The sequence below is a fragment of the Trematomus bernacchii genome, unplaced genomic scaffold (genome assembly GCF_902827165.1).
Source record: "Trematomus bernacchii unplaced genomic scaffold, fTreBer1.1, whole genome shotgun sequence".
Classification (NCBI taxonomy): Eukaryota; Metazoa; Chordata; class Actinopteri; order Perciformes; family Nototheniidae; genus Trematomus; species Trematomus bernacchii.
The window spans coordinates 305,586-317,747 of record NW_022987588.1 but is presented as its reverse complement, the minus strand read 5'-3'; the positions used below and the strand labels follow the sequence as shown (position 1 = coordinate 317,747).

General features: G+C 40.7%; 1 protein-coding gene across 2 annotated transcripts; it reads right to left on the bottom strand.

Moving 5' to 3' along the window:
* Positions 1–380: 380 nt before the first annotated feature.
* gja5a (gap junction protein, alpha 5a) lies at positions 381–10,377 on the bottom strand. Of its 2 annotated transcripts, none has more exons than XM_034128404.1 (2): positions 10,176–10,377; positions 381–2,885 (listed from the first exon to the last, which is right to left on the bottom strand). In XM_034128404.1, exon 2 carries the CDS (start codon positions 2,782–2,784, stop codon positions 1,651–1,653), a length of 1,134 nt encoding a protein of 377 aa, XP_033984295.1. In that variant the 5' UTR covers positions 2,785–2,885; positions 10,176–10,377; the 3' UTR covers positions 381–1,650. The 2 variants fall into 2 exon arrangements, with proteins under 2 accessions (XP_033984295.1, XP_033984296.1); XM_034128405.1 differs by lacking the exon at positions 10,176–10,377 and adding an exon at positions 8,539–8,569.
* Positions 10,378–12,162: the final 1,785 nt, after the last annotated feature.

The window sequence follows — 12,162 nt, the reverse complement described above, 5'->3', positions numbered from 1 at the left end:
GCTCAGTATTTGACTCTCTTCTGCTTGTGACAGACCAAATTGGACATTAGTGCTCAGTTTCCGGGCAGAGATAACGAGACAGTCTTTGTTTGTGTCAATACTGCACATCCTCTCCATGTGTCTTGTAGATGTTTTTCGTTGAGAACAGACTAGAAAATGCAAGTGGCTAATCAAAAAATGACTGCTTCATCATCTTCGTCCTTTCCACTTGTTATTTAGTTTAATCATTTCTATATTTATGAAGGTTTTAAAATGGTGCAAGTTGGTCTTGCACCTTATCAAGTACACTTTTCTCAGATTTTGCAAAACAGATTTATTTATGTTGATGTTGCAGAGAGATCTAAGAAAAACTTTAATTACCACATCCGAGGACACAAGCGTAGATTGTACAGTTGATGATTTATTGATTTATAACGGATAGTGATGATGTTTATTGCATAACGTCTCTGTGGAAGAACCAAAACAATGTCTGTGGTTGGTTGTTGTAGATGTGTTAAACCCCCAGTTGCAGTGGATATTCATTTACAAATTGCTGTGACAAACAAACTAAACAATTATGATACATAAAATAAAAAAGAGACACAGCAAATGTAATCGAATACATTTGAAGATATCAACTAAAACATACATTTTGCATCGGAACAAATTCACTATTTACACAATGGCTCCAGGACAGAAACAGAAAAACGTAAGTGCAATGTTTCCACCCAGTGGCCAGATCTCCTCATAACAACATTCAGACAAGAGCTCTTTCTCCCCTGGATCTCTCTCAAAAGAAATCAGGCTACATTCTGCACACAGATGATCCTGTCACAACGCACACAATGAACAATTAAAATGTCATTAAAAATGTTAGGTGATTATTCTTAGTTTACAGTTTACTTGACCTGACAGTAGTGCAATCAGGTTAGCAAGTCAAAATATGGCTTAATCTGAATTTACAGTCTGCTTTGACTTTTGGAAAAAGAAAATATACATAAAAACTTGGTGTATGAAAACAAATAAAAAAATGTTTTCAAACTTCTTAAGGCACTGCATATGCCCTGGATGAAAACCATCCAATTTAGAGTATGTATTGGCAAGCTTCACAGTTTATATTAACTCCCTGTTTTCTCTATGCGTCTCATTTTTTTGCAGTTGGAGAGAAAAACAATGCTGTAATTAATTAAATAGTTAAGATTTGTATCATATTTCTCATTCCAAGGAAATGGTTTCCCTAAGTCATCTCACGTCCAGGCATCATGTCATTCTCACTTATACATATTTTCCTCTCCTTTTGTTTTTGGATTTTAACAAAAATATAAAATGTGCAATAGTCAGGTATCACACCTGTTAACCCTGTTCTCTTTTCAAAATTATTTTGCAGTTTGGTTTTCAGTTGTTCTAACACTGGGAAAGATTGGTTCACAAATACTATCTGCTCTCAGAGCTTACACATGTAAAGGTCACATAGTCCACACACATATATCTCAGGGTCTAAAGTGAACATTTCGTCCATCCTCTGTAGTCAAGTTGCAGGCTTCAATGCCAGAGTTTGCATAATTAGGTTGTGTTCACATTCTGACCCCTTCACTTAGCAATCACCTCCTAAACTGATCTTCTTGTCCCTTCTCTTTGGTTCTGAAAGTCAAATCCCCCTCCTCTCCCCGGCTATACGGACAGATCGTCCTGTCGAGCCCGGCTGCTGCTCCCGCTGGTCTTGCTCAGGCGGCGTTTGTCCTTCATGCAGCCGGAGTGCAGCAGAGGTGATGGTGCGCAGCTGTTTGGCAGCTCTGTGGGCACGTGGTCGTATCTCATCCTCAGAAAGTCTTCCTCGTCCTCCATGTTGTCGCAGCTGTGATGCCGCTCCGTGGCCAAGTTGACTGAGTTCTGCTGCAGCGCCATCCTGTTGTTGAAGGGATGAGAGGCCATAGAGGTCAACGGGTTCATGGAGCCATTGGCTGCCAGACATTGGCTGAAGTCAGGGGGTGGGGTGCAGGAGGCTGAGGGCAGAGGTGGGCTGTTGGGCTCCAGAGACGCAGACACCGTCACAGCTCTGTGTTTGCTCTTCTTCAGCCTCTTGTTGCGTAAACACCTCCTGCTGCTTTTCCAAGCAAGGTGGTAGAGCTCCAACACAGACAGCAGCAGAGACACACCGGCCACCACCAGCATGAAGATGATAAAGACGTTCTTTTCTGTGGGACGGGACATGTAGCAGTTGACGGGGTTGGGGCAGGGCCAGGTCTCGCACAGGTACAGGGCCCTGAGGAACACCCCGTATATCCTGTACTGCACCACGATAAATGTCACCTCCATCACTGTGCGGATCAAGATGCTCAGGATGTAAGTCTGCAGCAGCGCTCCTTTCAGGCGGAAAGGGACAGTCCCCTCAGAAGACATTTTTCCGGTCTCCTTCCGCTGCAGGTACTCCTTCTCCTCCTCCAGGTCTTCTTCACTTTCCCCTCTCTCCTCCTGTTCCTTCCTCCGCAGCTTCTCCTCTCTGCGCACAATGTGCATGGCATGGCCCATGTAGATGAGGGATGGCGTGGAGACGAAAACAATCTGCAGCACCCAGTAGCGTATGTGGGCAATGGGAAAGGCGCTGTCATAACACACGTTGGTGCAACCGGGCTGCTGGGTGTCACACAGGAAGTCGCTCTGCTCGTCTCCCCAGGAGGACTCGGCCGCCGTGCCAAGGACCAGGATGCGGAAGATGAAGAGGACGGTGAGCCAGACCTTCCCGACCGAGGTGGAGTGTTCCTGAACCTCCTCTAGGAAATTCCCCAGGAGACTCCAATCCCCCATCACTGCTCACAGGTCTTAGCACACACCTGAGACACAAAGACTGGAGATGGAGGAGAGGAAGAGCTAAAGAAACGTGTAATAGAGGTGAAGAAGTGAAGTTCCTGAGATGGAGAATGGACATAAGAGAGAGGGGGGAAAATGAGAAAAGAGAAAAAAATACAATCAGTCAGACAGCTTCTCTGTATACTCTATATGTGAAATGAGCTGTGTGTGTGTGTGTGTGTGTGTGTGTGTGTGTGTGTGTGTGTGTGTGTGTGTGTGTGTGTGTGTGTGTGTGTGTGTGTGTGTGTGTGTGTGTGTGTGTGTGTGTGTGTGTGTGTGTGTGTGTGTGTGTGTGTGTGTGTGTGTGTGTGTGTGTGTGTGTGTGTGTGTGTGTGTGTGTGTGTGTGTGTGTGTGTGTGTGTGTGGGGGTGGCATAATGTGCATACAAATAGCTCCTCCGTCTGTGACTTGCTGGAGGACTGGACACAGTGGCATGAGAACAACCATTTTCCCATGAGGGAGCTGGGGAAGTTCAGGAGTCATGCAAAAGTAAATAATGAGGATGTTTTAAAAAAATATCTTAATATTACACAATATGTGTTTACATTCCCTAACTCCAAATTATGTATGATAGTCAGATTGAGAGGATAACAAGCCACCGCGGGGCAAGTCAAAGCTAGGAGACTTTGTCCTTTCAATGCTGTGAGTGACCGGCCTGAGCTGCATGGTTTCTATTTTGCCTGTGGTCCCTGATGTCCTTTCCTTTCCGGTAATGAAAACCTCAGACATGATGCAATCCATCTGAGAGCGTCAATCTGATCTCTCCATCTATACACTGTGTACTTTCACCTGCAGCATTAGTTAGAGTTTAGGTTAGACCCAAACATGGCAGTGACAGGCTGGCGAGCCTCAGCCAAGAATCACCCTATAAGGAAGTTCACAAGACAGCTTTATGTGTGCAATAAGTGACCCCATCATTGAGGGGTTAAGAAAAGCCATCAAAAGTGACCTCCGACTTCTAAATGCACGATGTACTGTCGCCTACTGCCAGCTTATATAATGCAATTAGACTTCAAAGTTAAATGAGTTATAACACTGTAAAACGGCTGAAGGTAAACTTTGACAGGTTTTTCCAACACTTATCACGTCTCAATTTAGTGCCCTACTTGGCAAGGTTATAAAAAACGTATACATTCCTCAAACGCTGCGTGTTAAAAAGATAAACTGTTATCTTAATGGTGTGCCAGGTAGGATATACAGTATAATCGCGACAATCACAGTATAAAAAACACCAAACAGGGAGTTAATATTCTCTCTTACCACCTCTCATCTACCGCCCATTGTTATCCATGAGCAGTTGTTTCCATAATAAGTTATTCCCATTGCATAGTCCACTGTCCACTGTGGCTGACGATGACACTAGTTATGTGTGAGAGAGAGATGGTCTAAATGACCCTCAGTCTGTCTCTCCCCCCCCTCTTGGTGTCTCTATCAAGTATATATATGGCAATGAGATGGAAAATCAAAACGTTGTGCTCTTTATCTGTGAAGCATGGAATGACGGGTAACAAAGCAAGTCTATGGGACATTCGTAAATACTTATCTGCCATTTGGACTGTTTCCTTATTATTACCGTATTGGATTAAATCACAACATATGCGAGAGGAAATGTTCAACCTCTATCAACGCCGTGGCTGATGGGCTAGTGCGTAGCTCAGGAAAGTTTGGTCTGCCATTTGTTTCCCAGCATATTCCTTCACACGCTAACGTCACACGGGTCATAGTTGGAAACCATGTTGGATTGTGAGTTAGTGAAGCGGGTCCTCACTCCGGGAACTGGCTCAAAGCCCTCCTAGGATAAAGCTGATGATCTTTATTTGAACGTAAATCACAAACAGGCAGAGAGCTGAAGGAGGAAGGGAGTGAGAGTCCAGGCAGCACAATAGCAGGAGGCACACATTACACACACGCCTTGTTGTTATCAGCAGACACTGACAACAGGCTTTCCTCACCTGTGCAGACCCTGCTAACAATACATCTCCCCCTGGACTCATTCAAAGTTGACCTTTGTGATACACCCTCATTTTTATGTGTGTCATGACTAGCTTGCTGCAGAATACAGTTGAAAAATCAAAAATAATCTAGATTGAAGACAACTAAACTACTTTTGTAAAACAATGTCTTCATTTGGTATCTATTCCTTGATTTGTAAAATGTGAAAGATGAGGAGAGGTGAGAGTTTACTGATCTGTCACTGTCAGATCCAAAGCAATACCACTATGTAAATGTAATGTGCGGCAATTAAAAAGTCCTACATTTAATTTAAATTAGGTACAAAGCATCTCAAATAAAACTCCACAATGGACGCCTTGAAAGGAGTCATATTATTATTATTTTGTCAAATGCATTAACAAGTAGCTATTTAATGCTGTAGATGGTCATCACTTAATCTTTTACTTAAAGCAGTATAGCTTTTAAAATATAACACTTCACTAGCAGGAGTTGAATACATTTGGTTTCAGTAGTCAGTAGGGTTTATCCTCCTGCTAGTGAACTGCCTTATTTAAGAAGCTGATTCGGGTATGAAAAGATCAATACAACTTCAACTGCCATAATAAACACTTCTCTCAAATATAGTGAAGTAAGTAAAGTACCAATAACACTGAAGCTACTTGAGGAAATGCACTAGGTCTCTACCATTGGTATAGTTATGTAGTACAGTACACACAATAGTATGTATACACAGTATGGTATAAATGGTGCTTTTCTTTACTGAGAAAAGTTGATAAAATATGCTAATTCAAACCAGTCTGTCTCTGTCATCTCCCCTCAACGGCCACTTCCTGTTCTCAAAGGAAGCAATCTCAAACAATATGATTTCCGAAGGACAAAAGGAATACGGTATTAAAGGTAGTGGGAGGCAGGGGGGGGGGGGGGGGGGGCAGCGAGGTCACAGCCGAGACATCCCAGTGAACTCCTTTGCTGTAAAAAGCACCTTCCACTGTGGGCCGTCTGACACCTGTGCTCCTGTGTGTCCTGTGGCAATAACCATGGATTTACTGGGATGCATTGTGCCCTTTGCTGAACACTCTGCTCTGCCTGGTGACCATCATGGCTGTCATATTTGTTTATAATCTCTGTGGCAGAGTAATGGACAATCTGGTTCTACGGAATTCAAAATGGTGAAGTGCGCAAATGGTGTATTGAGTCATTTCTCTTTGACGTTATATCTGAGCCCCTCTGTGCGTTTGTGTGTCCTGTGGGTAAGATTTAGAGTCCCAGGGAACAACAATCTAAGATAAGTGTTTGAGAGTCATTATGAATAACCATGCCAGTAAGTAGACTCCAAAACTACTGTACAATCATTTCACAAATTCAGTGTCGTATCAAAGTTTACCGGACTCACTTTTAACGTGGCTGGATTATAATTTCCAGTCAGATGACACTGACTTGAGACTGGCTGCTGCTGTGACTCACTGCAGAGCAACCACCCTGCAACAAAACAATAAATCCTGCTGTGATGCTCAGCGTTGCCTTAGAGGGCAGTGACTCTGGTCGGGACTGTGGTAGCACCTTAGGCACTTGGAAGGTTTTTATAGAATCATTAAGCTATGCTTTTATTGCTGTAAACTGGCTTGTGGAGGAAGGTTTCAGAGTTATATCTTTCACAAAATCATAGAGTATATACTGTATAATATAATTGAGATATATCATGATGCCAGAAGTGAACAAATTACCAAATAAAATGTATACTTTCGTCGATGAATTAAAAAACTGACCTTCCAACACTAGCTGGTTGCCCACAGCCTGCAGTGCATCCACAGGCCGGGAACAACAGGGGGCAGGGTTGATTTAAACATTCCTCCACTGATCTGTACCTCTCAGCACATAAGCCGTGTTTGACAGACTCCGGATCCTCACAGAGGTCCAGGATACGCTGCGCCGTCCTCATAAACACACAGGCAATTAGATGGCTGCATATGCATTTCCTTGGCCTGCTTCCCCTTTAATATGGAATGTTTAGACTGACATCAGTGGAGGAAAAAGTATTTACACAGTCTATGGTATAAAGTACAATAGTGTTATTCTATGTGTCTGAAAGGTCGAAGAACATTTTTCAGCAATCTCCAAAATGATCTCAATGCACGGACTTAAAAACTACATTAACTGACAAATGAATTCATCTTATTCATTAGAAAGTAAAACACAGTAAGGAAACTCATTTGTTCTCTTGAAAAGTGTTTGACATATTCTAAAGGGACACATTTGGGCACACAGGCCCAGACTAAGGGACCAAGTTATATATTAAAACAATTGTTAAGAGCCATATCTGGCAAGCTGCCCCAGTGATTCTGCTGTAGGATATTTTATGTAAATACATGTCTGTACAATTTCTGGTCAGGACATTTTTGGACATTTTTCTACAGTGAGTGAATTACATTAGGAATACATTTATAGTCTCAAGAAACACTTGATACTTTCCTAAAAATGTATTTGATTGCTGTAAAAAAAATCTCTGGTTGATTTTTTGTAAAGTAAAACCATTCATTGAGGATTTACTGCATTGCTCCCACATTTTAAACATACTTCATTTGGATCCAAATCATTAGTATTTAATCTCTGTAGAAACCCTTTATGCTTTATCAAAGATTATACATGTCAAAGGCATCATTGCCGTGTAAAGAGTGATCTGAATTGCACATATTCCACATTAATTGCTCTCTGCATCACAAAGTTGGATGGACCGAAATTAATAATCTCATGATAGATATCTAAAACTCTGATAATCAAACCTTCCAAACCAGCCTATTTTCTCTTTTAGAAATGTTATACAAGATCCAATAACTAACCTAGAGATTCTAGAGATATTTGCACATCTATTTTCTAGTTTCAGCTATTTGGTGCCTATTACATGGAATAAACTGCAAACTTTCCTCAAGCCAGATTTGTTAATTTTCTCAAAATAATAAAACGACATAATCTGACGTTTTGATATACTCTTGTACTAGTTTTTCTTAATTGTTGGTTATCTGACAAATTGTTTCTTGCATGCTGTTTGTGTGATTGTCTAACGTAAACTAAGGTAGATACACTTTACATTTAAGCTGATATTAAATTATCCCAAACAAAAATCCCCTGCCAGCAGCTCTATAACCAAAACATATTTCCCAGTTACAGTTCACTCTGCAGTGTTGTGACAGCTCAGCAACGTTTCAGTGGAACAGCCGTAGCGGAGCACGAGGAAAAAAATGTCAGACCAACCACACAAGTGCTCTGCGCGAACACATTATACACAGGTTGCATCAGTCTCAGCTGACATTAACAGACCTGCATTCAGGATGCCAGACATACCCAGGCTGCAGTTAAACTCAGTTGGTTATTCTCTGGGTGATTAAAACTGTTTCATCAGGTTATTTAATGGAGTGAATAATGGAAACAAATTAGGATTATTCATTTCATGGATATGCCCATTGCACATGAATTAAGATCTTAAAAGACCTCCATTGTATCTGAAGCATGGCTTTTAAACTTGAACTTTTGAAGGGGGTCAATCCCAGTGTGCATTGCGGCAGCTGTTTAGCCTCAGGACTGGCGTTCATATCTCTCCCATGTGTGTCGGGATTACAATCAAGGATGAGCATGTTTAAGTTTAGCGGCATTGGCGTGTTGGAGGGGTGAGATAGGGATAGTGTGACATACAAAGTGGATCTGACGCGGGATGGGGAGGAGAATATTTCACACTCATGGGAGTCACCTGTTACCACCACTTACAGGCCGGCGTGGATCCAGGCTGCCATATATCAGTCACACCAGCACAAGCCCGCGCTGCTACCTTACATGGCTGTCTGGCTCTTCATCTGCCCACTGCTGTACACAGACCCACAGCCTGCTATGATCCATTGTTTGGCTGCATATGGCATTACACTGGAGCCGAAGACAGCTGCAAGGTGTTTCATGGAGAGAAATTCTTACTAACACACTCCCGACTGAAATTCCTGGATAGCTTGACAGATTAAATGAGTGGCTTGTTATGATCTTTATTATTTTCAAGACTATCTTTAAAGTCTTTGATATAAATTCATCTTTGGTAATGGATATAATATAATTTGATAAGTGAGCCTGTCACATTTTATCTTGTTTTAGCATGAGGCAACTTTACACAATCATAACCTGTTGTTTAGATTTTTACATTTGGAATATATTTGGAATAATATTTGGAAGTATCTTTTATGACTCTGTTGACAGTAGGATTCACATTTTTATTACAGTGAGTTGTTATCTGTGGGTGTTAATGTGTCTTGGGTTTCATACAGAAAAACACTGACACAGAACAGAAGTAATTGATGTTACCCTGACAAGGATTTGTTGTGGATACTCATTCAAAAGACTGCACTTTTTTGGCAAATGTTGTTATCTTTTATCGAAATATAAATATCTCACCAAATTGTTTTATGAAGTAGTCTATATGTGGAAAGTAAGCAAGTACATTTAATAAATAACTGTACCGTTCTGAAGTACTGGAGTATTTATATGTTTTGCTACTTCATTCATACTACCCTGCATTTCAGAGGAGAAAATTGTGCTTTTCACTAAACTTGATTTATTTAGTAACTTGTTGTTCTTCAGATTATGATTATTTTTTTTTTATGTTAGCATAGAAAGGATAACCTATACACAGTAAAACGTAGCCTATCAAGTAGGTTGAATCAGCTCCTCCACAGCCAGCTACAGCATACATGTTAATACATAGGTCATATTAAATGTGATAATATATAAAGTATATTAATGTAACACATTTCGACCTGCATACTATCAATTTTACTTACCAAAAGTTGAATATTTATTTCAGATAATACTTCATCTGGAATTGTTTTTAATTGCAAGACTTTCACACAGTGATATTGATTTAACACTTCTCTAGCCTGTGGTTTATGGAATTTAAGATTAAATGACATTAGTGTCTGGCTTTGACCCCAAAAGTGTGCATTTTCCTTTAGTTATTTTTTATCAATTTTCTAGCATTCATTTACGCTTTGGTGAATTGGTTAATACATGTTGGAAACACATTTTGTAAACGCAGATTAATGATCAGCCCCTGAGACAGCACAGAGGTAACACATAGTTCATAGAGTTTAAACACACTGTTGGTGGCTCTGTGTCCTCAAGTCTCCAGGGCTGCACTTTGTTTGATATATGTGTCTCTTATGAGAGTTATAAGCATAGAGGAGGTAGAGAGAGACAGACAGAGCGTACAGTACTGCTGTACCTGCCAGAGAGGTCAGGGGCTCTAACACACACACACAGACTTCACATTCACTTCAATATGTTAGTCTTAGTTCTCTGGTAGTATGGGTCTCACATTGTTTACCAAAAATGGAAAGTTGTAATGTGATAACTTTAAGGCTTACCTGCTTTGAGTGGTATTGAGGGCTGTTTCTGATCAAGTAGCTTCTCCTTATCTGTCTAAATCCGCCTTTAACTCAGTGGATGATTGGCAGGTGATGTTGTAGATGAGCTGACGACCAAAGGCTCAGTGTGATGGTAGGAATACTTTCTTCTTCGTGTGAACATCAACAGCATCTGTCTCTCGTGGGCGGCATCTGAGCTCAGTCTCGTCCCAACGCCAAACTGTTAGTCCACACAGGGGGCACGAGAAGAAAAGCAGGGGCATCACAAGAATGTTTCCCCACACGGCCCTCCCTTCTGTCTCTCCTCCTCCATCTCCTCCTATCCCCCCCCCCCTCCTCACTTATTTTCCTTACATCCCTAGGGCTCTATTTTTTGCTGGGAATCATTCTCCGACAGCGGGAGAGGAAGTGGAATTGTTTTCTGGGATCAATGGCAATTCCGCTTGGAGTAAACTTCCAGCATGCTCTTATTTACTGTGTGGTCCTTAAAGTTTACAGCTCTGTGTTCTGTGCTGTGTTCAGGGTCAGGCACTGCACAATTCTTACTGTGCAAGATTTTATAGCAAAGTTAACAATACAATTCTATAATGAGTTTCTAAGGCCATTCTGTGTTTATCCATATGTTTGTATATTCATTTTGAAGGAAAATTCAAACAAACACAGACACAAATTGTATTTATCTATTTCAATTGAGCAAACAATGAAGAAAACATACATAAAGTACGTTGAAGGTTCAAGGCTTTTATTAGTCATACGTGCATAGCTACAGTGTAGTTATGACTATGAAAATCTTAGGTCACAGGCTCCTCCAACAGTGCAATACAATAAAACAGAAAAAAATAGGCAAGTAATTACAAAAAGAAAAATAGTAAAATAGTGAAATAGTGCAATGAGAGTCTATATACAAGTTATTGGAATATGATATATTAGATAAATAATTTCTAAGTAGCAGCCAGATGAATGTTATGGATGTTGTTTCAAAAGTTCAGGTGTTTAATAGTCTTATGGCCTGTGGGATGAAATGATTAGTAGATTGTTACCTTAAAAGATTTTGGTGGAAATATTGTACCATGCTTTGTTCATCTAAGTGTCACTCCTGCTCTAAAAGGAGCCTCCACAAGGTCTGAAACCACTTGCTGAAGCTTAGGATGTGAACAAAGAGTTAGATAAAACTCAAAGAGCACATCCTTCTGCTCTTTTTTTCTGTCATATGAGGTGTGAGTTTTAAGCCAGAACAATCTCTCTGCTCCGCAGCCTGCCTGCAGATACATGCTGCATTACATAATGGAAATCTTTGGGTTTGGTTTATCCTTGCTGAAGGGGCCAACGTGCATTCAAATGGCTGTAATTATGTGTGGAGGGCACACAGTAGATATGAGAACTCACACGAACATTTATAATGTACATTTACTAATGATGTGACTTTATTCATCATTTCCAACATTAGATCTGTGTTTGTTTGTCAAAGTCACTCTCTTTATTTTTTTGGTATTCAAGATTTCCTTTAAAAGGAATAGTTTGACAACTTCAGAAATAAGCTGAATGACTTTCCTGCCTGGTGTTGGATAAGAGGACTGACACCACGCTCATGTTTGTCAGGTGAAAGTGAAGGTACGGCCAGAAGCTTGTTAGCTTAGATTAGCATTAAGACTGAAAACACTCACAGCTTGCAAATGTATCCAACAATGTTTCTCTAACTTTAACCAAGCAGTTATCTTAAGCCATAATCAAGTTGCATTTTTGTGTGTTAACCTTACTACCCTAAATCGAAAGGAAATTGTTTCCTTTTTTAGCTTACCATTTTGTCTTGTTGACAGCATCGTTGAGTCAATAAAAACTTCCATTGTGGAGAATATGGACCAAGGATATATCCCGGGTTAAATTGGAGACCTGTTTTTTTTTTTTTACCATTGAGACAGAGCAAGGAAAACTATCTACCCTGTGTCTTTGTGCCAGGATATGCTAATTAGCTTCTGATGGTAAATTA

Coding starts and splice junctions, on each gene's coding strand:
- gja5a (XM_034128404.1), bottom strand. CDS start 2,784: ATGGGGGATTGGAGTCTCCTGGGGAATTTCCTAGAGGAGGTTCAGGAA.